At 50.0% G+C, this 25784-nt stretch overlaps 1 protein-coding gene across 1 annotated transcript in view; it reads right to left on the bottom strand.

The window, feature by feature from the left end:
* Nucleotides 1–979: 979 nt before the first annotated feature.
* WNT3A (Wnt family member 3A) overlaps nt 980–25784 on the bottom strand; it is a 90647-nt gene continuing 65842 nt past the window's right edge. Inside the window, exons 3-4 of the mRNA XM_063417332.1 lie at nt 4217–4482; nt 980–1479 (exon numbers count right to left, since the gene is read on the bottom strand). Coding sequence (XP_063273402.1) covers nt 1000–1479; nt 4217–4482 — 746 coding nt within the window. The 3' untranslated portion in view covers nt 980–999. The remainder of the gene's footprint in view (nt 1480–4216; nt 4483–25784) is intronic.

Here is a 25784-nt window from a genome sequence, read left to right on the forward strand (position 1 = left end):
GGATGTGCTGTGCTCAGGAGGGAGTGTCCAGCCCCAGGAGACTCACTGCAAGGCATGATTCCAAGGAAAACTCACTGGCTGAGCCACATCCCGGGCTGGAGAGCTGGAGCAGCATTCCCAGCTGTGGGACTGTGTCCTTCTCAATGCACACACCGAGTCCTCTTCACTTCACACACAAGACACTGAACTTTTCTGTACTGTGCACGTCACCTGTGTACCAACAGGGCTTTCACAGGAAGTCATCAGCAGTTTTCTCTCTTTCTCACCCTCCTCTTCCCCCTCCTTCCCTTTCTACAGATGTCACGGAATCCTATGTCCAATCTGGCAGAAGCTGCTACTCTAAAAACTTCACGTCAAGAGCTTGCCCACTCTCCAGCCCTGTTAGGTATTTGCAGACTTCTCTGGTTCCAGGGTGAAAACAAAGAAGTAGTCATGTTTCTTATTAAAAAAATCCTTAATTTATCTGCTTTTATTTCTTTTGCTGCTGTTGCTCGTATTACTCAGTCTGGCCATTTGGATCTGCAGGGAGATCTCTCAGAAAGCTCAGTGCTGCTGTCCAGCACAGCCTCTGCCCGGCGGAGGGAAAAGGAGATGCTTAGGAAGATGCAAGTCTTTCAAAGGACACTTAATCACACGAGTCACTTCAGGTGGGTGAGAGCAGAGCAAATGCATGCTTTTGCTGATGCTCTTCTTTCCAGCTCGGTGTTGTGGGCTGGTGGAAAAAGCTGCTCCCCTACCGGAGGCGTCGGCGCTGGGGCACAACTTGTGTGACTGCCAGGTGCACCTCGGGATAGCCCAGAAGTCATTAGACCTATTCTATCCAACCAGTTTTAGCCTTTTTGTTTTTATTATATATATATATATAATTTTTTTTTGTCCAGTTTTTATTCTTTTAATATCAAAAAAAGTAGACTTCTCTCACGTCTGCAACCTCAGAGGAAGTGGGCTCAAGATCCGTTTCTCCACTCGGGGCCCCGGCGCGGGGTGTTTTCTCCTGCTTTATTTGCACGTGTGGACGTCGTAGACCCGTATGCACTCCTGGCAGCGCACGTAGCAGCACCAGTGGAAGATACAGTGGCACTTCTCTTTCCGTTTCTCAGTCCTCGTGTTGTGCCCGCGGCCGCAGCACAGGAGGTCGCAGCCGTCGATCCCGTGCGAGGTGACGTTGCAGATCCTGTCGCGGGTCCCAAAGGAGCCCGTCTCGGGGTTGGGCTCACAAAAGTTCGGCGAGTTCTCGTAGTAAACCAGGTCCTTCTCAGTCGGGGCCTTGAAGAAGTTGTATTTGGGGCGGAGGGTCTCCACCCAGCCGCGGGATTCCCGGTGTTTTTCCACCACCATCTCCGAGGCGCTGTCGTACTTGTCCTTGAGGTAGTCGCCGATGACCCTGAAGTCCGGCTGGGACCACCAGCAGGTCTTGACCTCGCAGCTGCCCGACAGCCCGTGGCACTTGCACTTGAGGTGCATGAGCTCAATGATGGACTGCAAAAGAGAGGAAAGGAAAAGGAGAAGGAACACGTTAACCCGTAAATAAAATGCTTATGACGTTCTGCTGCTTCGCCATGACTTTCCAAGGAATTATGAACGTTTTCAGATATATATTTGTCCTCTTGTGAACAACAATCCCCTTATCCCGAAATCAATGCCCCGCTCACTGCTGGGCCTAAGCCTTAAAACTTCTGTCCTTTATGGTTTTCAGTGGTTCTGACTCCCAACTCAAATTTAAGGATTTACCAAAAACCTTCACCAAGGAGATTTCTGAGCTTATAACTTCTGTCTAATCAGTGTTCATGTGGGAACATTGCAGTGTTGTCACCCAGGAAAAGAACTCAAACACATCTGGGCAGAGAAGCAAAGAACACACAGAGCCACTCAAACAATGCCTGCATAAATGAAAAATGCAGCTTTTTTTGCTGAAAATAAAAGGAATATGAAATGTTCTAACTATCTGAAACAGAACTCCATCCTTTACATATGTTTTGTGTTTACTTAAGCAAACAAGTTTCAAGCCTTGCTGTGGCTACTTTCAGAAATGGAGAAGGAATTTATTATTTTATTTTAAAGGCAGAGTTATGATTTCTCTAAAATCATTTCAAAGGAAAAAAATCTAAGAGCCCAACTTTTGATTTGAAAGGCTCAGGCTTCAACACAAAACACTTCCCTGGGATAAATGGGAGGGTGATTATCGATCCCAGAAGTTTGCCACTTGTTTTTACCTCTTACAAAATGAGCTTAAATAAACAGAGGTGTTGCCCTCCAGTACTCTGAGGGGGGAGACAGCCTTATGCAACAGCTTGATAATCTGCATTTTCAGAGCGATCAGCAAATTTCTGGGTACGTGAACAGGCGAGTGCCAGCCTGAGCCCAAGAGATTTGCCATGAATCAGCACCTTGGTGTTCACCAGGTGCTTTCCTGGGTTATTTACGGAGTATCGCCCGCCGCAGAACGGGTTGTAATTAGCCATGAGAGAGAACCACAGGAGGTTTGGTCCGTGTAATCACGCTGAACTTAATCAAAACTCCTGGCAGGGTGGTAGGGCTGGAGTTCCTATGGGAACTAACATGGGAACATTGCCCGTGGCTCAGGTTTAGCTGGAAGCACTCAAGTGTGGAGGCCTGGAAGAGCTGTCCCGTGGGTGCAGGCAAGGTGAGAATGGAAAACACCAGGGCTTTCTGAAACAGTGGGATTTCAGGTCATGGTGTGACATCTGCTCTCTAGGCTCTGGCAGCTGTAAAATGTCCTAGAAGAACTCAGTGTCAAGGAACAAGACTTGGAGAAAAAAGACCTCTGCAGGTCTGTGATCACAGGGATGTCTGTTGTTTTGTTTTGTTTGGTTTTTTTTTTCCCAAGGATTCTCACTTTAAAGCAAATTCTCACTTCAAAGGAAATCCCTCCTTTCCAGTCCACACAGCTTCTCCTCAGCCCTCTTTTTCCCACTCGTATCCCAGTAACTGCCACCAGCACTGCCCCATCCCTGGAGGTGCCTGGGATAATTAAGGCCAGAGCTGGAGGAAACCACATTATTGCTTGTGGTCATCCCCATTGTAGACAATTTTGGTTTCCGGGGGTATTTCCCTTTCAAAAGTTGTATTCCAACAGCCCTGCTGTGGTGTGATAACACCACTGGGAATTCACAGGGTCCACTTCAGGAGCTCTCAAGAAAGCCCAGCCTGCCTGAGGACAGGTGTCCCAGCACAGCAACCGTGGTAGCTTTACACAGATGTCCTCCTGGACCTTCTGATGAGGGGACAAGCCCACACTAACCTGTTCTCTGTTATCTCAGAAAACCTGTGGCATAATCTCTGTTAGAAAGGGCTTTGTGGCTCAGTTCTACAAATTGTTTCCCACAAATTATATTTTGCTGGCATTTATGGGCTAGGCTTGAGATGAAAAAAAAGGAATATCTCCCTATTGGGATTATTCCACCTATGGGAAAGATTCATTATGTATAAGGCAGATTTTGTGCTTTCTTTTCCCCCTACACATTTTGTTCCAGGATTATTTGAAGTAAAAACAGCTTCAGGACATGATCCAAGTTTAATCAGGAGGTACCAGAGTCGTATTGCCTCCAATTTTGTTTAAATACTTCCTGAGAAATAGAACAGGGTTGAAAAGATGGGTTTTGGGAAAAGCCCTCCTGCTCTTCTTCTCCCTCAAGGCTGCAGAGAAGGGGAATGGACAATTGCACTCAAACTTCAGGTGCCCCACGGTCAGTGGAAGGGAACAGGCAAAATTAGGACATCATTAACTGAGTTAATAACTCTAATCATGGAATCACAGAATGATTTTGGTTAGAAGAGACCTTAAAAATCATCCAGTTCCAACCACCCTGGAATGGGCAGGGATACCTTCCACTAAACCAGGCTCCTCCAAGGCCATGGATACTTCCAGGAATGGGGCATCCACAACTTCAGGGGGTGGATATCCTCATAAAATGGGATGAAATCCCATACTAAACCTGCCCTGATCCATCCTCTATAAAAGAGTTCTGGACAGCTGACCCCAAGGCGGGTGTCGAGATCTGCGTGGGTGAATTTATGTGGAGCTTTCACAGACCAGGCACGTTGATCCGGAACTACCACAAGACAGGTATTTCTCTTTTGTGACATAAACTTGCCCAGATTTAGATCTTTTGAGTCCCTTTAACTCCCTCCCACCCTTCATTACAACAGGTTAAGAAACAACAGCAGGAAAAAGGTGAAACTCAAGCGCCCTTACGGTCCTTCCAGCCTCGTTGTTGTGCCTGTTCATGGCCGAGCGAGCGTCGGGCCTGTTCTCCCGGGCGTCGGCGAATTCCCGGGACACCATGCTCCCGAACTCCACGTCCTCGCTGCAGCCCCCCCACTTCCAGCCCTCCCCGGGAGAGCCCTTGTGGCGCGTGTCACACCCGCAGATGGTGGCCGAGCCCTCGGCGCAGGAGCGGGTCACGGCGAAGGCCACGCCGGCCGAGGCGATGGCGTGGACGAAGGCCGACTCCCTGGTGGCTGTGAAAGAGAGAAATCAGTGAGTAAATCTCAGGGTTGCTGTTCCCTGAGGTAATCAGGCTTTTGAGCTTCTCTTGCCCAAAAGGTCTCACGCTGGAGCCAGAGCAGACAGGCTGAGTCTGCCAGTTTGTGTTTCCAAGGTTGTTTATTCTTCATCATCTCTCAGTTCTGTCTCAGCTCTGCAGGGCGTCCCCAACAGAGCAGGACACACGGCAGGACTGGGCGGATCAGAGGGTCCCAGACCTTATGTAGGTTCCCTTGACCCAACCACCATCCACAACGTACTTTTTATTTACAAAATTTTGCCAATACTTTCTACCTATGTTAACATGCCATTTCTACTCTAAACCCATCCTTAAAATCCAGCTCAGCAGAAGATGGGGGATGAGAGCAAGAACAAGGAGGACAGGACCACTCCCCAATTCCTCCATCTTGTCTCTTGTATCAGACTCTCTTGTATCAGACCCATACACCTAGCTTCTACATTTACATTTTATGATAAACTAGCTACTACTTATTTTGAATTCTCTCGGCTTGTGATTCTTCATACAATGTGGGCATTCACTGCCATGGCAGGGATCAGAGGCAGTGCCCTCCTGGGCTCTGTGTGAGGCTGCCTGAGCCCCTTGTACAGATCCCAAATCCCCCTGTCCGGTCTCCCAGCCCTTCAGAGTGGCCAGAGTGATGTCCTGGACTCCAAGAAGTAAAGGGCCAGGGAAGGATGGATTTTGATCAGTCCTGTGAACAGCTCCTCTGGAGGGCGTGGCAGAAGGCCAAGAAATCCTCCTCTTCCCTGTGGTCTGGCTTGGACCTACTCCAAAGATGTTTTCTTTCTCTAGGAAATGGGCAGACAGGACTGGGCTTGATTCAAGGCTGCTGAGGTCAGCCCAAATGTTCTGTCTGGGGTCATCCCCAGGTCTTTGGATAAGGCCGTGGCACCACAGAAAGCTGTGCAAACCTGAATTTCAGGGGGCACACGGGATATTCTGTGTGGTGCTGTGCAGTCAATGCACCACACAGCCAGGCCCTGAGCCACAGGCTTCGCTTCAGACACGCAGGATTTGGGTATGTTCCCAAAAAATGGAAAATGCAGGTTTACACTTAACAACAGCCTCATGCTTTACCTGGTGGTGGGACCTCTTCCTTGACAGGGAGAGGTGCTGGTGGCTGAAGGTAGGAAAATGCCAGGATGGTCACATCCTCAATCCTCAGGATGTAAACCAAGCCTTGTCCCCACCCTCCATCCCTTTTTCCTCCCCCCAGGCTGTGCCTCTCAGTCAGTAACAGTGCTCAAGGTGCACCTTGCACCTGCCCCAAGTCTTCCTCACTTGCCTAATTAAGGTCCCTACCAAGGGGACTGGAAATGAGCTTTATTTTTCTGCCCATTGCCTCAGGCTGGTGGGTGGGAGCAGCCAAAAGATGTCATGGTTAAGGACTGGGGAGTTTTAGCCTTTGTGGAGAATTTCCATCCCAGCCTTCTATCCCAGGGAGAGCTGGCCAGGGAAGGGGAGCAGAGGAGGCTTTCCTGGATGCTAGTGCTTTTTCCACACTGTGCCAAAATGAAAACCAAACTTTTCAAGCTGCTTTGCAAGTGGGGAATACCCCAAGATACCAATTTTTATCTCCCTTTCTCCTCGCCGTTTTGATTTCTTCACTCACAAGAAATGACCTTGCAGTTCAACACCGTGCCTCAGAATACACCACTGATTTTTGGCTGCAGTAAAATGGGATTTTTACCGTGAGCAGGGCTGTTCTCAAACCCTTGAGGCAATTTTAAGCAGACACAATAATTGTGATAACTGGCCTCCCTTAGTGTCCTGTACTATTTCCTACTCACTTCATGCTTATAGACCAGTTATCCTTGAAACTGTGTTGTTTCTGACACTTTTCAGATGATTCCATTGGGACATTGAAATATGAATGGATCCATAAAGACACAAGGTCACATTTTCAGTTGATGCAGCTTCACCAAACCTCCTACTGAGCTCAGTATCAGCTGACTACTCCAAAACCACTCAAACCTTCCCTGCTCCTTATTTTGCTGATCTGAGCTTTCCCTGGGCATTTTGGCTTCATCTTTGCCTTCCAGGCTTTACTAATGTGAAGAAAGTTTAATGCACCAAGCCAAAAAGTCAACATGTTTTCGGGGAGCAATCACAACAGCCGAGCAGTCCCGGCTGGATTGAAGGCTTGAGCAAGAACTCAAGCTTTGCTTTGGGAAGGCTACCAAACACAACAGTATGCAAATCCCACAGCGTGCATGAACTTACAAGCTGAAGGGATGAGCAATGTCCTGGAACGTGTTTGCCAGGGCACTTGGGGAGGTTATTAAGTCACCGAGGGCTACAACCAAAAAAAAAAAAAAAAGGAAAATGCAGGAACCCTCAGGTTCCCAGTGTGATTTTGAAAAACCCGTGTTCAGCATCTGTCCAAGCCTGGAGGATCTCAGCATCCTGCAAATGATGACCATGCAGTTCTTGGCCATGAAAGCTCAGCTTTGGGTGTGAGCAGGAGAGTCCCATTCAAACAGGGCTGGGGACTCTGCCTCTTGTGCTTGCCTAAGTCCAGGTGGGACCCAGAAACAAAATTTTGGGGGTGTAGAGCTTCATATGAGGTCTGCAAGGGCATTTTTGACCAGCCCAGGAGTCTCTGAAAAAAAAAAAGGCTTCTCACAAAAGCCAGTGAGGTGAGGTGGTGGGGTGAATGCCATTCTAACCTGGTGGGGAGGTGGAAGGTGCAGGGTCTGGTCAGAGAAAGGCTGACACACCTCCCACATCCTCCCAGTGTGGCCCAACTGATCTTGAAACCTTCCCATAAAATCAAGGGATGGTTGGATTGGAAGGTCCTTAAAGGTCATGTGGTTCCAACATTCCCAGGTTTTCTATTCCAGGGCTGGTTTCACCCCCTTCTCCACCCAGCCTGTGTTTGGGATTGGGGTTGGCCTGACCCTCGTGCAGGACCTTCCACTTGGCCTTGCTGAGCTTTGCACAGACCCACATCTCCAGCCTGCCCAGCTCCCTCTGGATGCATCCCTTCCCTCTGGGATGGACTGCACCACTCAGCCTGGTGTCATCAGCAAATTCCTGAGGGTGCCCGGATCCTGTCCATGCCAGCACCAAACAGTGCCAGTCCCAACACCAACCCCCAGGGAACACCCCTGCATCTCCTGGAGTGCCACCATGCAGGTAATTCCTGACCCACCAGGTGGTTCATCCATCAAATCCAGGCATCTCCAGTTCAGAGACAAGGAAGATTTGCTTTCCTCTGCCTGTGATTAAAACACATTCCCTGGTTGGGTCAGCTCTGATCTCTTGGGAATCTCTCACTCTTTCCTCTGCTCAGGAGAGACCTGGTCCAGGCATTTGACTTACTGGGAAGGTGCTGTAGGTGCTGAACTGATGTTTGCAAACCTCGTGGAGACCCCCTGTGCCTTGCCAAGCTTGGACCAAAAAGAAAATGCCTGTAGCCGTGGTGTTTGTGCAGGAAAACTTCTCCTGTGTGGGTGTGAGAGGGGCGACCTTGGCTTGGGAGTCCACAGTTTGTGGATCCCAGCTTGGATTCAGGAGCCATCAGCTCAGCACAGAGGTGTTTCCCTGTGCATCCCCCTCACTGAGGGGCTGGAGTGTGTCCAGGGAAGGGAACAGAGCTGGGAAGGGGCTGGAGCCCCAGGAGGGGCTGAGGGAGCTGGAAAGGGGCTCAGCCTGGAGAAAAGGAGGCTCAGGGGGGACCTTGTGGCTCTGCACAGCTCCTGACAGGAGGGGACAGGCAGTGGGTGTCAGGATCTGCTCCCAGGAACAGGGACAGGAGGAGAGGGAACAGCCTCAGGCTGTGTCAAGGATTGGATATTAGGGAAATTTGGATATTTGGGTTGGATATTAGGGAAAATTTCTTCACTGAAAGGGTTGTCAGGCACTGGCACAGCTGCCCAGGGCAGTGGTGGAGGGATTTAAAAGGATGGACGAGACAGTGCTGGGTTCATGTCTGGGCTCAGTGACCCTGCTGGTCTTTTCCAGCCTTCAGGATCCTACGATCCAATGATTCTGTCCAGGTGCAGAGCTCACCAAACCCCAGGGAGCTCCAGGCAGCACAGCCTGGAGAATTCCTGTGTTTGCCAGGACTTGGCCAGGGCCACACAGTTCCAAGCAGTTTTGGCTGTGGAGACCAAACCCTAATCTCAGATCCATCACCTAAACTCCCCACAGTTTTCAGCCCTTGTTGAAAGCCAGGAGGGCATTGATGGGAACTGATGGGATTTGCCTTAAAAAACACAAATTACAGCGACCTCTGCTCTTCCCAGAAAGCGCCGAGCGCCTTTTACAGCCCGGGCAGGACACAATCACTGCCCTGCTTTTGAAATGCAGCCACCACTTAAGAGCACACAACAGGAAGCAAATCGCCTTGTATCTGATGGCAACTACCTGGGGAATGTCGGCGGGCAGGGCAAAGGAGCCCAGATCTGGCCCCGGGGCACCGCCGAGTTCGTCTCTTGAGAAAGTCGCAGGGCCGATCTCTTAATGACTGCGCGCAATTAGGGCATTTAACATCTCCTAGCCCCTAAGTTAAGGCACCGGGTTCAATCCTGACGCAGATGGAGCCGTGCCACGGTGTGAGTCACGTCCTGCCACCTCCCAAGCCGTGGCACTGTCCTGCCTGTCCCCAGCAGCCCCGCAGAGCTCCCCTGGAGCCGCGGGGATGGAGAAGGAGTGGATGGAGATGGAGATAAGCAGAAGGAAAGCATGCACTTGTCATGGAAATGAGGGGTTATTAAGGTGCCATATAAAAATGCGAGAGATGCAGCGGAGATAGCGGGGAAGTGCCCGTGTGTTTGTCAGGACGCCTCATTCCTCCCTGAGTGATTCTGGGAGCAAGAGACAGAAGCTTGAAGAGAGCTTAGGGCTTGAAGAGAGCTTCTGGGAAGTCATCTGGCAGGAGGAGTTAACAGGGAGCAATATCTCACGGGGATGTTGACTTCAGAGCATTTTGACCACTTTATTTTGGTCGCCAATGTTCTGGCTTCGGCTCCTTGAATTCCTGCCTGCTCCTGAGTTTCCCTGCAGGGCCCAGATTCGGATGTCTGGTGCTTCTCCACGATTCCCTCTCATTCTGGGGGGACTGGATATCAGTGAGAAAGTGCTGAGACTCACAGAGGGCCTTTCGGGGTGTCCCCTAAAGGAGAGGTCTCCAAGTCACCGGTCCCTTCTGGAATGAGTTTCCTAAGAAGCCCAGACTGAAATCTGAGAAACTGAATGTCCCCTGGATGCCTTAAGCTTTAGCTTTTATATTTTCAGATTCTCTGCGGCCCAGGTGCAGCTCTGAGCTCACACCCAGGCTCACTCAGCTCTCTGCACACAGCAGCCACACAAAACAAATCCTTCTCCTGCTGCACACCAAGGACAGCTGGCACAAGTTCTCAGGCCCCAGAGCACAACCAGCGGTGGCTGCAGGAGAAAACAAGAAGGATGGGACTGCATCACCTGCAGCTGGCATTGGACAATCCCACCCCAAAGTGCCAATGGACCCAAACTGATCCAAGGGGGAGGCCTGGGCAGCGTTTGTCCATTTGGGGCCCATTTTGGGCCCCCCTTGGGTGCAGGCCTGGCCAGGCTCTTGTGCTGCCCAAGGTGTGTCCTTCAAGGGCTTTGAATAAATCTCTGCTTTATTCTCCAGCTCTGCCCAGTCTCTGCTCCAGCTCAGCCCTCCCAAGGCATCACCCTGAATATCCAGTGCAGAACCTCTCTGACCCCTTGTCCCAACACCAAACCCATCCTGAGATGTGAAAACTCTTGCCTGAGTAGATTAATTTTGATAATCCAGAGGCCTGAGGATGATGTGACCTAAGATTTCCTGCTGTGACAAGGTTTTTTTATGTGACTTTGGGCAAATCCTTTAGTCACCCTGTGCTTCTGCTTCCTTATCTGTCCACCCCAGGACAATCCTGCTTATCTCCCCAGGAGTCTGCAATGCTAAACTCAGTGATGCCTTCAGAACTGTAGGCAGGAGGAACTGGAGCCGAGCAGAGGGTTCCCAGATTGTGGGATGAGGAAGGCAAATGAATGACTGCATAAATATCTCAGCTGTCCAATAGGTGAGAACTGCTCTCGAGTGTTCTTCTGCCCAGACCGTGACTTATTTTCACTGAATGACGAAATTATTAACCCCAGGTCAGGCAGGTATCCCAGATATGTGGCAAGATGGACTGTGGTGATGCAGTAGGAAGAATATAATGGTTTATTTTCTGAAAATCCCTTTTTACCACATCTGTACCATAACACTGAGCCCTGCTGTCCTTATTCCTGACACCCTAAATCTTTCCTCTCTGGAACAGAGTCCTTGAAGTGAAGCACTGACCTAGCGCCTTTTTGGGTTGGGTAATGTATAAACAACGTGGAAAAGAATTGAATTGTCCCAGACAACGAAGGAAAGAGTTCCCAGCCATGTCTGCTCTTGAGGAGAGGATCCTGCTCCCTGTTCCATGCCTGGAAAGGTGTGGCTGTGAGAATCTCTGACACCACAGCCTTCTGGAGTGCCCTTGGGAGAGACATTTTGCTAAAAACAGAGTGAAATAGAGGAAATGGTTTATCTGTTTAGCAGGGCTGTGGGGAGGAGCCGTGCTGGCTTCTCTGAGCTTCATTTTTCAAAGATAAAAGTCTACAGAAAGGTACCTCTAGCTCCAGATAATTCAGACACCCATCTTTGAGGGGTGGAAGGTGCAAAGGCTCTCCAGCATTTTTCTGGTAGGGCAGGCTCCCTAAGAACAGGAGGGAGTGTGAGAAAGGGTTTCAGGTCCCTCCTTGGCTCGAGGGGATACAAACCCACAGCTGTCAGTTAGGATTTGCACAACAGTTGACACTACACTGACTCTGGATTAAAAGGGAAAAAATCCCGACCAGACAAACTAAATAAACCCTAAGAACTAAGAAACTGGAAATAAAGCTCAGAACAACCTGGTGTTTGTGGTATTTGGGGCAGCACAACCCTTTTATACTGGGGGCCTGTCCTAACTCAGCTTTCCCTGGTTCCTGTGGTCCTTCCTGCACCTTTGGCATCAGGGGCATTGGAAGGAATGGAAAAAAGGTGGTGAGGAACTTGTGAAGAGCTTTGGAAGCCCAGCCTTTGACTGAGGTGAGGTGAAATTTGGGTTTTGGCTGCACTGCAAAGATCTCCCCCAGCTGCTGTCAGCACTCTGTGCTCTCCTCTTGACTCCATCAAGGGAGACACCTTCCCTGGATGTGGGGACAGAGCTGTGCCATTCTCTGCCAGGGAGGGCCACCATAAATATTCCCATGAAGATAAGGCAGAAGGGTTTGAATGAAAGCTCCCACTGCATCGCTTGGGATGAAAAAGAAGGATTAATATCAAATGGGCCTGCTCGGTTGTTGAGTAGCTGGTGGCCCCTGGGAGAAGGAGTTTCTTTAGGCTCTGACAGCCTTGCAGGCACAGCTGCTTTCTGAACAGCAGGAGCGAAATCCAACGGGACTGGTGAGTCAGAGCTCCCAGGATTTGCAAAAGCACACGGAGGAATCGCTGCTGGCTTATACCAACACAAGTGGCACTGCCTGCTGGCCCTGAAATCCACGTGCAGCAGGGGCAGGGCAGCCCAGCCCGCCCCAGATTCCAGCAGAGGATACTCCAGTCCCCCAGCACAGCTGGGCTCTGCTAAACTTGCTGACCAGCAGATCCCTGAAAGCCAAAACATGGAGCTCAGGATATGGGGATGGCATCCCCCACCTTACGATGCTTTTCAGGGGCTTAGAAGGAAACTGGGGAGAGACTTCTCAGTAGGGCCTGTTGAACTAAAGTAGGGGTAATGGGTTTAAACTAAAAAGATGTGGATCCAGACAAAAGGAAGTAATTTTTTTTATGATGAGGGTGAGGAAGCACTGAAACAGGTTGTCCAAAGAGATCAGTCTGGATGGATGCCCCATCCCTGGTAGCAGCCAAGGTGAAATTAGGGGGGGCTTTGAGCAACCTGATCTATTGGAGAGATGTCCCTGCTCACTGCAGGGGAGCTGGACTAGATGAACTTCAAAGGTCTTTTCCAACCCAAACCATGTCAAGAAATGAAGGTTCACATTTTCACAGGACATATTTCTCCCCAGGGAAAGGAGCAAAAGTGGGGAAAAAGAAAAAATGTTAAAAGCCTTTTTTTTTTTAATGATCACCAAGCAGGAAATGATTTGCCAACCAGAACTATTAAATATTGGCCCAGCACCAGGAGAAGGCAGAGAACAGGGAACTCCTTGGCACATGCTGGCTGACAGATCCATCAGCAGACAGTGCCCAAGTGCTGGAGGGGAACAAGAGTCGCTCCCATTGCAGGGGAGGAGGAAGAGGAGGAGGAGAAAGAAGAGGAGGAAGAGGATAACAGGGGTGTCACGCCTGCTAGGACTCTGACAGTGCTCAAGGGGAAAATACTGGGAATGTTGGAACCCAAATATTGGCTCTGGCAGCCTCGGAGGCAGGTGAGCTTCACTTTCCTCACATTCCTCTCTATGGTAGGAGAGAGGATCCCATCTCAGATAAAGCAACTGAAAGGTTTCACATAAACCTATGATGCCTAAAGTTTTAACTTTCTTATCTTCAGATTTTTTTGCTGCCCAGGGTGCAGCTCTGAGCTCACACCAGGCTCACTCAGCTCTCTGCACACAGCAGCCACACAAAACAAATCCTTCTCCTGCTGCACACCAAGGACAGCTGGCACAAGTTCTCAGGCCCCAGAGCACAACCAGCGGTGGCTGCAGGAGAAAACAAGAAGGATGGGACTGCATCACCTGCAGCTGCCATTGGACAATCCAACCCCAAAGTGCCAATGGACCCAAACTGATCCAAGGGGGAGGCCTGGGCAGCGTTTGTCCATTTGGGGCCCATTTTGGGCCTACCTTGGGTGCAGCCCTGGCCAGGCTCTTGTGCTGCCCAAGGTGTGTCCTTCAAGGGCTTTCAATAAATCTCTGCTTTATTCTCCAGCTCTGCCCAGTCTCTGTTTCAGCTCAGCCTTCCCAAGGCATCACCTGGCTCAGCCTTCATCTTCCTCCAGCTTCCCTCTGCAGAGGTCTCTGTTTCCAGGGTTCCATTTCCCTTGGCCCATCCTCACCATCTCTCTCCTGCAGCACCTCAGACCTGGCAGCTCCTCAGTTACCACTTTACTCCTGAAAAGTGGGTCCTTGTCCCACACTTGCTGTTTCGTTTCCACCCCTTAGGATGGAAGTCATGGCCTTGGACGTGCTCAGCACGAGGACTGTAAAAGGAGGGGACAAGTCAGGCATCCTGGTGGGAGGGAGACTCATTCCACAAAACACATCCCCAAATTCTACAGCCTGAGCAGAGTTCACCCTGGTTATGTTGGAAAATACTTTCCTGAGTGAAAGCTTAAGGAGGAGATCCTGAGATTCTGAGATCTTTAAAGCTTTTATCTCTTTCCTTGGTGTCACTCCCAAACCTAAACCCCCAAGTGTCCTGACCCCGATTTTCTGCTCAACCACAGCAGCATTGGCCAGGGAGCCCTTGTGGTTACTCTGAGGAAACTCCAGAGGCTTTGGGAAGATCAGAGCCTGGTGACTGCCTCACCCAGTGGGACTGAAGTGCTGCACAAAGGGCCTCTGTGGACATGGGTGACTCCAAAACCCTGCCTCAGTTTCCCCGTTTACAAAGCAATGGGCAGAAAGCTCATCTTGCACTCTCCAGCCTGAGCCTTGGGCACCATTCCAGCCTGCAGCATTCCACAGGGGAGGGGAAAACAGGAGTTTTCTCCTTCAGCAGTACTGTGTGATGCCTGATTACCCCAGGAGTGATGCTAATGCTGGGATCACTGTTCATCCATGTGGCCTTCCAGGAGAACCTCAGCACCTTGAGCTGCCTCTGGGCTCAGTTGTGGTCACCCCATCGCAAGGGGTGGGACTAGAGGACCTTTAAATGTCCCTTCCAACCCAAGCTATTCCATTATTTCATGGCATTGGAGAGTTTCTAACCAGTGCCTCATCTGGTTACAGGTCTTGGCAGCAGCTCCAGGGTGTTCCAGAGCAGCACTAAGGTGTGTCCAGGGTTCCATAAATCCCCATCAATCTTATCCTGAAGACCTCAATATTACTTGGGAACCTTTGAACAGCAGCAGAGCCTAAATGGCTGCCTGGGATGCCTTGGATGCAGAGGGATCACTAATTGCTTTCCTCAAAGATCTCTTTGTAAAACTGCAGTCAGAGAATTACTGAGTCACAGAATGCTTTGGATGGGAAAGAACCTTAAGATCATCTCATTCCAACCCCCTGCCATGGGCAGGGACAACTTCCACTATCCCAGATTACTCAGAGCCCCATCCAGCCCAGGCTTGAACATTTCCAGGGGTGGAGAGTCCACAACTCCATCTCCATGGCCTGAATGTTCTGGATTCTTTCACCAGTGAAACCCAAGCTCCTGCTGCCACTGCCTGTGTCTTGCCTTGTGTCACATCCCCTCCTCCTCAGCAGCATTCCCACCTGGGTTTATCTCCAAACCTAGGGGAGCCCACTCTGCCAGAACAGCAGTCCTTGGGGGCTGCAGGTAACCGAGGCTTTCCCTGGAATGGGATGAGGGAGGCTCCAAGAACAGCTGCAGCTCTGGGAGAAATTCTGCAGCACCCACAGCAGGTGATGCCAACCAGGAGCTGTCCCGTGGCTCTGTGTGCCACCACAGCCTGTCCCCTTCTTCACACAGAGCCCTGTGAGCTCCTGGCCCAGCTGATTCTGCCCAGCTTCTCATCAAAATCCAGCTCCAGGGTTTGCTTGGCTTTTTTAACCAGTTAAAAATCGGGCCCCTAAATGCAAAGACTTATGCAAATGCGTAATAACAAGAAGTTAACCACACTTTTGCATATCTGAAAGGCAAGGTTAGGTTTGGGTCCCATCTGTGTTTTGCACAGAGTTCTGATTGAGTTCTTGTTTCCTCTGAACCAGCTGTGCTAGTGTCAACACATCCCTGGGAAGATGAAAGGCCCCAAAAAGACATTTGATCAGATTAGCTGTGATTCAGCTCATTGGAGGGAAATTATTAAATGGGTGATTCCTGCCAGGGAACACGAAGGCAATACAGATAAGAGGGAATGTTGGATTGAAAGAGGTTGGATTAGCACAGTTTGTAAAATCCTGAAGGCCAAGTTTCCCCAAAACAGCTGAATGGTGGGGTATTTTCCTTTCCCTTTTCCCTTTTCCCTTTTCCTTCTTTCTCCTCCTTCTTTCTCCTTCTCCTTCTCCTTCTCCTTCTCCTTCTCCTTCTCCTTCTCCTTCTCCTTCTCCTTCTCCTTCTCCTTCTCCTTCTCCTTCTCCTTCTCCTCCTTCTCCTTCTCCTTCCCCTCCTTCTCCTTTCCCCTTTTCTTTCCCTTTCCCTTTCTCTTCTCACTTTTTCTCTGTTGTTTGCTCATGGTTATCGTTGCAATGGAGCTCAATGGAGCTGCAGCCTCCAGTGCGGTGCTCAAACCTCCAAATCTTTCTGGCACTTCCAAACCTTTCTGGCTGTACCTGAAACAGGTGGAGCAGGATTGCCAGAAGCCAGGGCAGCCTGCAAGCCTCCTGCCCTGGGACTGGTGCTCCCTGCTGCCCCCCGAGCCCCCGTGTGAGCCCGAGCCGAGGGTGGGCTGAAGGCTGGAATGCTCTCCTTAATTAGCCACTGTCAAAACAACCCCAGGTGATCTCGCAGGTAACCAGACCCCCAAGACAGGCAAATCAGCAGGGCGGTCTGGTGTCTGCAGCCCGGGTCTGATACCTGCAGAGCAAACACGCCCTTATCTCTCCCTCTGTCGCCCTATCTCTCTGCTGATCTGATCATTGCCGTGCATGTCTCCCTACCTACCCCGCTCAATGCTTTATCTTCCTGTTGGCTTGGTCATGTGTGAAACGCTCGGGCGGTGTCTGATCCCCCCTCCCGCCATCCCGTAAATGCCTTTCCCTGAAATTCCACGGTCCTGGAGCAGTGCACTGTCCTCTCCATCATCCCCGAATTACCCCGAGCCCTCATCTCCCCAACATCCCTGGGACAAAAGGAAGCTGCGTGTGCCAGCCGGGGGTGATTAGCAGAGATACAGGGCGCTCATTGTGGCAGGACACAGCCCTTAATGAAAGGGGAAGGAGGAAAAGGAGAGGGAAGGACCGGGGTGAAAATTCTCCAGGGGCGCCTTGCAGGTTAGAGGATCATTGGGGTCCCTCCTGCCCTCGAGAAAAATAAAAAAATAAATAAGGCAAGAAAAAGAAGGCAAGCCCCAAAGGCTGCTGTGCAAAACAGCTCCAACGGTCAGTAAGATACAGGGAAGCCAAAAAAAAAAAAGAAAAAAAAGGAATATAATTGTATTCTGTTATCAGAGGCAACATGGCTGAACAAAAGGATCGCCTTCGCCCACCTGAGAATGGAATGTGAGGCTCCATTTCGCTGCTCTGATCGTATTTGACAGCCCCCCTCGAGACTGCCTGGTTGGTATGGCAAATCGTCCTTATTACCTGCTGGGGTGAATGAATCCCCCTTTGTGCTGGCACTGTCACGCCGCATTAGGTTGACAATGGCCCGAGATATTTTATATGAAATTTGCCCTCACTTGTGATTAGCCAGCACCAACTAAGTCATAGCAACCTAGAACTATGCATTGGCCGGGCCCCGTTGTCGGCCGAAAGGGAAATCCCTATTCAAATGGTTTAATAAAACAATCTAAAGGGCGTGTGAATCGTGAAAAGCATTTTCACTTTTCTCTTTAGCTTAATCTCATGGTCGCTGGGATATTGTGCTCTGAGCAGACCCCAGCAGGGTGTGGGCTAAGGTCCCCCATCAACTTCTTTTACAGCCTCCTTTTCTGCGAGTTAATGATATACCGGTGTGATTGCCTCCCGCAGCAAGAAGAAACACGCATTTGATGAAAAGGATGGACCTCCTAACACATCCTAAATGGCAACAATTTCTCATCCAAAGGTCACAGGTCGTAACCTGGATTTTGAATCACCACCCAGATCTTTTTCAAAGCCCTGCTAAAGCCGGGGGGTTCGGCGAGGCCGTTTTACACACACACACACACACACACACAGACACGGCGTTATCGCCAGAGGTTCCTGCTCCGCTTGAGTCCTCAGCTTAGTGCTTGGAAACAATCGGATTTTCCCCCGGTTTGGGGCTACAGTTTGCTGCTTTTCACATCCTCTCAGCCCTGGGGAGAGGTGGGCAATGCGGAGATGTGAAGTGCCTGAGGGTCACCCAGAGCTCAGCAGCACCCGGGGTACAACAACGCCCTTGCTTGGATCACCAGCTGCCCAAAACTGTCACAATCCCAGCCCCAAACACCACCTCCAGCGAGGCTTTGAGGTCTCAACACTCTCCCCACTCTCTTGAAGGTGTGGAAAAGCTGTGCTGACCCCTCAAGAGATGAGATCTCCCACACAAGGGTGAGATGCACAGAGCTTTGGCGGTGGAGCGGGGAGGGAGGAGGGAGAAGAAGGCACACAGGACTCCTCTTCTGCATTTTTGCTCCACTTCCTCACTCAAACTGGGAGAAAGCAGGGTCCCTGCAAGGCTGGTGCTCATCTCAGCATTCACCCTGCAAGGCGAGGCTGGAAATGCCCAGGGTAAGGAGCTCCCTCATGAACTCCCCCAGCCCAAACCAAAGGTGAAGGGGAAAGCAGCACAGCAACCTGTCCAGTTTTCCCCACTTTTCCTTCCTCTTTCTTCCCCTCACGAAGCCTTAAGACAGGTGGGGTGTTCATCTGTTTGAACATCAAGATTCTTCCTCCTTTTTCTCCCCCTCACAAAACCTTAAGCCAGGTGGGGCCTTCATCTGTTTGAACATCGAGATTCTTCCTCCAGGTTCCCAGAAGGAAGAGTGGGGCTGCACAGGCTCTCATGAGGGACCCTCTTGGCTCCCAAAATCCACATTAACCTCTCCTGAAAGGTGTTCACATGAGCTGTGGTGCATTTCCACTGCAGCTCCCCACATAATTGCAAGCTATCTGGGGCAAGGAATGATTCTGTTATTAAGTGCTTGTACACTATTTAGCACAATGGGGCCCTGATCTCTGCTTGGGGCCTCAGAGTCTACTGTAATACAAATAATTAACCATAATAGAGCTGGGAAAATATCTTAATAAAACCATGGAATCAATTTGAGGCAATTAAGCAATTTTTTGGCTTGCAGAAGTTTTTGCTTTGCAGGCTCCATTTGGAGAAGGGAGGGGGTCTGGGTGCTGGAGGAGCTGCTCAGCTCCCTGCAGCAGGCTTGGGCAATCTGTTGTTTTTTGGTTTGTTTTTTGGTTTTTTTTTCTGTGGGTTTCAGTTTCATCCAGTTGGGGAAGCAGAAAAATTTGCTGTAGCTCCCACAGCATAAAAGCCACTTTTTATAAATAGCTCGTGAGAGGAAGCATGGTTTGGAGGCTGGATCTGTGGTTCCTAAGGGAGAAGGGGCTCAGTCCTACAAAACATGACTTTCAAACAGCTCCTCTGCCCCAGCTGCCCACCTGTGAGATGGAGAACCATCATTATCTTCCCACTTTCTAATCCCAAACACTTGAGGACAATGCTGGGGAATTTCAGATCCATTGGGACACTGAGGAATAAGGAAATTGCAAAGCCCTAGATGCAGGCTGGATGATTTACAAGTGATTTTAAGTCAGCAGATAAGCTGTGGATGAGAGATATTCTGATTATAGTTGGAGCTCTTGTATAAATTTCAAGCAGAAAAGGGAGCTAAATATATCCAACACTTGTCTGAAATTTCTCCAGTTGTGGCCGTGTCCATCACTGGGGGAGTTCACGTGAGGAGACTGCTGAAGGAGCTCAGCTCCTAAAGATGGGAACACCAACACATCCCCTGCCTCACCCAGCCAAAAGAGGAGCCTCAAAAACGGAGCTGCTGCTCCCTTCCCAGAAGGAAATGGCTTCACTTTCCATGAAGACATCTGCTGCCCAGGAGGATAAAGACTCAGAACTTTGATTTTTATGGCACTTGGTAGGAACAGTTATCACAGAACCATGGAAACAATGAGGGGTTTGGGCTGGAAGGGACCTCAAAGATCTCTTTCAATCCCTCTGCCACGGCAGGGACACCTTCCACTGTCCCAGGCTGCTCCAAGCCCTGTCCAGCTTGGCCTTGGACACTGCCAGGGATCCAGGGGCAGCCACAGCTTCTCTGGGCACCCTGTGCCAGGGCCTGCCCACCCTCCCAGCCAAGCATTCCTTCCCAAAATCCCATTTATCCCTTCTCTCTTCACCTTAAAACCATCCCCCTTGTCCTATCTCAACTTGCTCTTTCACTCTGAGCAACAGCCCAGCCGTGTTCTGAGACATTCCCTTAAATCTTTCAATCCTGAGAAGACACAATTAAAATAATCAACACAGAAAAAGAGGAAAGAATAAATTCCTCCTTTATTGTTGTGCAAAGCGTACAAGCTGGTGATCAGCCTGGTCCTGGTCTCAGATATGGAAAATGAGTCCTAGTGCTTAAAAACTGGAGGAAATTATCCTGACCATGGTTTCAAAGCAGACCTCACCCTCTACTGCATCATGTCCTAATAATATTTAATTTCAGCCACCATGAGGAGTCAGCCTGCCACTGTGTTGGGCTGGAAATGTCATTGGTTGGGTTTGGGAAGCTGAGAAGAACACAGAAAGTGAATACATGGTTAGGAAACCTCCTGGGAATCTGTCACACCCTGAATAATGCAAGGACCTTGTGTTCTTGGTGAATGTAAGACCACAGAAATGTGATTTGTGGAAGTCCTCCATTGGCTTCACTGTCAAATCATAGACAGAGATTAAATAATATTAATAACAGCACTAAAATAGCCAGAACTTGTATCTGCTTGTGATTTAAAACAGTGAAACTCCCACCTTGCCCTCATCAACATGAGTGGGCTACTCGACCACAAAAAACCCCAAAATTTCAAATAGAAATTGAAAGAATTTCAACTCTGCTGTAGAAGCAAAGGATACCAAACACCTCCAGATCATTTTCTTAATCAGCCATCATTTGTATTCACAAGACAAACCAATTTAGTTCATCTGACGCTCCCCTTGTTCTACCCAGGTTTCTGAAGCTCAAATAATGACCACCTCTAATTAGAGAGAGGCCTTGTGCCACACACTGGTCACCCCTCATGTCCAGAAATCCTCTCTGCTCTGGAGATGATCTCCTCCAGCCTGAACTGCACATGGAAAGGCAAGGAAAGCCATGGGGACCCAGAATGGGAATGCCTTCGGGGTCTCTCTGAAGAGCCCAGGGCTGTGAGAGAATGGGAAGAGCAGGGAGGTGCTCTGGGTTTCCATTCAGCTCCAATCCCCGTCTCTGGGTTCACCCATTTTAAGCCAAATGATAACAGATCCTTTGGTGAACCCTTCCCTTGCTCAGGCTATGTGTCATTACAGTATATTTTCCTCTTTTCTTTCACACTGTGAGGCTTTTCCAGAGCTTTGCCAACCTGACTGTGAGAAAAACCACAATTCCATCTTTGACTTCTTGTTCTTGCTGCTGTCAATTCATCAAATGCCTGCTTGATCTTATATCCACTTCCTATTTGAGGACTGGACATGGTTTTATTCCTGATTTGACATCTGATGTTCTGTTACAGGTTCCTGAAGAACACCCACACCCCCAGTTCTGGGTGTTTGCTCTCTGGGAACAGCTCATGGCTCTTTATCCAGAATATTACCTTGGAGGGGAGCAGAGGTGATGACCTGTTCTGCTTCCACTGATTTTGGTGACTTTCGTGGGAGGGAAAGGCACTTGTCAAGCTGCTGGAGGAGCCCAGCACCTCAAGGATTTACTGCACATCGCTTTCATCCCTGCCTATCTTAGGGCAACAAAATCAAAGCTCCGCATGCTGCGCTCCCTTGGGATGGGAATTGCTGAAGATTCCTCTCTTGCTGTTAAATGTGAGCTCCCTTGGTGGCAACGCTGCTGCTGCCCCGTGTAATGAGTGGGGGATAGATGACATGTGAAGTGCAAAAAAAAAATGGGGAAAAAAAAAGAAAGAGCAATCGAGCAGCCTTCGGGAATGTCTATGCAAATCAGTTACTGAATAAATCGAGTCAAGTGAAAATATATATTTTGGCCATCAGCAGAAAAACACGTGGCCTGATTCTCCTCTTGGCCTGGTGTAACTCAGAGCAGTTTATATCTGATTCAGTGGAAGTGGCAGAAAAGTTAAGCCAGTGTATTTAGGGGTGCATCTTGGTGTTAAAACACTCTTTTTTCCTCCAAAAAACTTACTTTGTTTATGATACACTTTTGGTTTTGCACTAATGTCTGGACAGACTGGCAGGCTCAGCCTGTGTTCCAGAAGTGGCTTTCCTTGCCTTCCCACGTGCAGTTCAGGCTGGAAGAAATCATCTCCAGAGCAGAGAGGATTTCTGGACAGGAGGGGTGACCAGTGCACAGCACAAGGCCTCTCTCTAATTAGAGGTGGTCATTATTTGATGACCCAGGTATCAGCCTTGGACATCACAGCCTCCTGCCCAAAGGCAGGATCTGCTCTGCCTGAGCTGTCCCTGACAGATGTTTGTCCAACCTGTTCTCCAAAACCTCCCAGGTGGGAGCTCCCACCCCGACCCGGGGCCATCTCTGCTCACCTCGCTGCCCTCACCGTCACTCTGCTCTTCCCAACCTCTGCCCGGCTGCCATCGGAGTGGACCTGGAGGAGAACTTGTCAAATAAAGCCCAGGGAGGGGTGGCAGTGAGGGCAAGGGGAGCAGGGAGCTCTGGAGTTGTGTAACAGATCGGGGGCAGAGCTGGGAACAGAGCTCAGGGCCCCGGACTCTGTGACTTATTCCTGCATAAGCAAGGGAGCCCTTAATTTTCTCATTCCGCTGGGAACCTCGCCTTTCTCCTGGCCTTTTTTTTAATGTGTTCCCTCTCCACGCTCGCTTCCATCTCTCATGCTAATTTCCCTCCCCTCTCGGCATCTCTCACATGCGCCCCGGGAGGGAGAGGCTGCTGTAACACACGCAGTCCCTGACTGAATCATCCCTTTGCTTCTGTGTGACTCACACCCCTGCTATTTGTCTAACTATTTCCACCGATGTACATTTAATATGTAAAAAGTTAATTAAAGCCTTATTCATTAAAAAAAATATCTGGGCCAATTTAATATTTTTTTTATAAACACCTCAAGGTGATGTTTCAATTAGGGGCTAAATGCCAGCAAACGCTGTCAGATTCACCCCCTCCCCCGCCACCTCCCCATCTCTAATCAAAGCATCAGGTTTTGATATTATAAAGGAAAAGCCACTAAAACCACAACAGCATTTAGAGGAATTCACTCTGCAGGTGCAGAGATCAATCCTGAGAGAGGCTGAGAACTTTAAGCTCTCGGTGGAAACCTGTGGAAGCCACTTTGGGGAGAAGCCAGTTCTGCACCCAGAGCTCCTTCCCGATTGGATTTGTGCTCGTGCTGGGGTTGGAGAACATTCTGGACCTTTCTAATCAGTTTGGTCCAGCAGTCTTTAATCATTCAGATGGCTCACGCCTTCTGTGCAGCTCCAGACTTGCCAGCAAAAGGCTTGCAGGACTGAAAGTGGCATTTGTCCCGGCACAACAAAGCTGCTGATGGTTCCAGGCTGGAAAATGCATCCCAACGAGCGGGTGCTTCTCCCGGGTCAGCTGGGAGGAGTGAAAGTTCTGGAGCTTGTAAATCACCAGTTCCAAACAGTCTGGAACAGGATAGGGGACACGTTCATTCAAGAGCTCAGTGGATATCTTGGTATTCCATGGAATCCCAGAATGATGGAATGGTTTGGGCTGGAGATCATCCATTTCCAATACCCTGCCATGGGCAGGGACAGCTTCCACCATCCCAGGATGATCCAAGCCCCATCCAGCCTGGCCTTGGACACTTCCAGGGATCTAGGGACAGCCACAGCTGCTCTGGGCACCCTTTGCCAGGGCCTCCCCACCCTCACAGGGAAGGATTTTTCTCTCATCTAACCCCCTTCCCCTTCATCTTAAAGCCATTGTCCACGTGAATGTCCCATCCCATAGAACCAGATGGCAAAGCCACCTACAGAATATGAATTCTATTGATGTCAGGAGGTTCTTTACTCAGAGAGTGGTAAGGCCCTGCCACAAGTTGCACAGGAGGATTTGGGGAGGCCTCATCCCTGGAAGGGTCCAAGGCCAGGTTGGACAGGGCTTGGAGCAACCTGGGATACTGGAAATTTCTCCCTGCCCGTGGTAGGGAATTGGAATTGGATGATCTTTAAGGCCCCTTCCAATCCAAACCATTCCAGGATTCTGAGTCTGGGAAATCTCAAAATTTTGAAAACGCCTTGTGCCACGTGGAAGGAGCAGTCCCCAAACTCTCCAGCAAAGGGTGAGTCACCAGATCCATTCTGAAGAAGACCTCCAGGCCCATTTAACCCAAGTCTTCATTTCAGGAATTTTTATGGGGCCATTGCAAAGGCTCCTCCATTTGTGCCTTCAGACAGAGATTTTGGGTACCTGGAGCAGTGGCTGGTACGTGATTTCCCTCCATGGAGCCTTGCAGGGCACACGTAGGAGCTGTCAGAAATGCTAATATGGGAGCACAGGCCTCAACTGGAAATCTTAAGAGGGGATTAGAGGAGATGAGTCCTCATTTAGCTTTCCAGGACAACAGCAGAGATAAATCTGGCTGCTCCTTTGGAGGGTGTTAAAGGAGGATTTCCTGGGAGGTGGATGCCCTCAGTGGGGTTTTATTGTGTTGGCAGTGGGGCGGGAAGGAATGGATTAAGCAGCTGGCAGTGGGATGTGGGGCCTTTGGCTGTGCTGACAATGGGTCTGAGCTGGGGGAAAGCTGTCAGTGGGTGAAGGAAATCAGGACTGGTTCCTGGCTTATTCCTGGAGGCCACACTGCTGCTCTGGAGCTGAGAATTTCCCCTCAGGAGTTCACCCATGGCTCTGCTGGACGCCCTGGTGTGGAGGAGGGAGAAGCTGGGTCACCCACACACTGCCCAGTCCTGTCCTGCAGTAAAACACTGCCAGTGCTGATAATAAATGTTGTATCCTGCCCATAAATCACTCCTAGGTCCCACCATCCTCTTGACTTGAAGATGCACAGGTTTTTTGTGCTGTTTCTTGGCTACAGCGGGAATTTTGGGATGTTTTCCTTCCGATCTCCATGTCTGTTCTGTTGTGGGTAAGCACCGGTGCTTTGGGCATCAGCACCAACCTCGGTGCTGATTTTGGGGATTGGGGGAAGCCTACAGAGAGCTCAGGAGCTGAGAGCTCAGCTGAGCAAAGCAGAGAGAGGTTTTGGTGAGGAACTGCAGGGATTCTTTGAATTTCAAGGCCTGTGTTTGCTCTTATTTTAATGCTGAGAGCAACACGCAACCTGCGAGGCTGAGTCCTCTTGAATAAATACTTTTTTTCACCCAAGAAATAAAATGCCCACTATCTGCAGATCCCCACAGTTCCACAGAGCTGCTCAGAGCTCAAGCATTGAGATGAAGAGCTCCCAGATGGTGAATCTTACACAAGAACACAAATCTTCCACCCAAGCTGGTGAACCTCAGTTGGGTTAAATCAGTTTTTATGGCAGGGCAGTTTGAGCACTCGCTCAGGATCAGTTCAAGGCAGGTTTGGGTATTGGGTGAGGAGCCAAAGTTCAAGCTGTGAGGGCTGGAATGGCTCCCCAGCAGCCCCTGGATCACTTGTGGCTCTCCAGTATTTGGTTTCTGGTTTCTGGCCTGGCTGTGGCCCGTGGGCAGCAGGGCTGTGCCCAGTGGGTGCTGAAGCCCAGCACCAGCAGGCTGTGCCACTCTGGGACGTGATTTTCCTGCTCAGATCAGCTCCAGAGGAGAGAGGAGACAGCACCACCCTCTGAGGGAGTCCTGGTGCACCACCACCCTCTGAGGGAGTCCTGGTGCACCTCCACCCCGGACTTGCTGAGGTGGTGGTAGCAGGAGGAGGATTCATCCCACACCGAGGTTCATCCTGAGCTCTCTGATCCCAATCAGGACCAAGTTTAGCTCCCCCATCATTTTAAGCCAGGCTTACTTCCCTGCTTGCCCAGTCTGAGCTAAGAACACCCTCCTTATCCTGGCAGCATTGATGGAACCCAATAAAAGCCTGAAGCACCGCGAGTCACAACCCTCACAAAAGGAGGTGCAGCCCTGCATTTACAAACCCGCAGTGAGCTCCAAGCCTCTTAAATTCCAGAAGACCCATCCCAGCCAAGGAAAGCCCAATATATTTCCAGCTTTTAGCCAGCCACATTAGTGGTCAAACCCATAAAATGGGTAAATGCATGCAGTGAATTGTCCGGGGTGCTTGACGCAGTGACCTCACTGAGTTGCAACACCACTGATTGCTCTTTTCCAGCTGGAATGCTGAT

This window comes from Prinia subflava, chromosome 1, assembly GCF_021018805.1.
Source record: "Prinia subflava isolate CZ2003 ecotype Zambia chromosome 1, Cam_Psub_1.2, whole genome shotgun sequence".
Taxonomy (NCBI): Eukaryota; Metazoa; Chordata; class Aves; order Passeriformes; family Cisticolidae; genus Prinia; species Prinia subflava.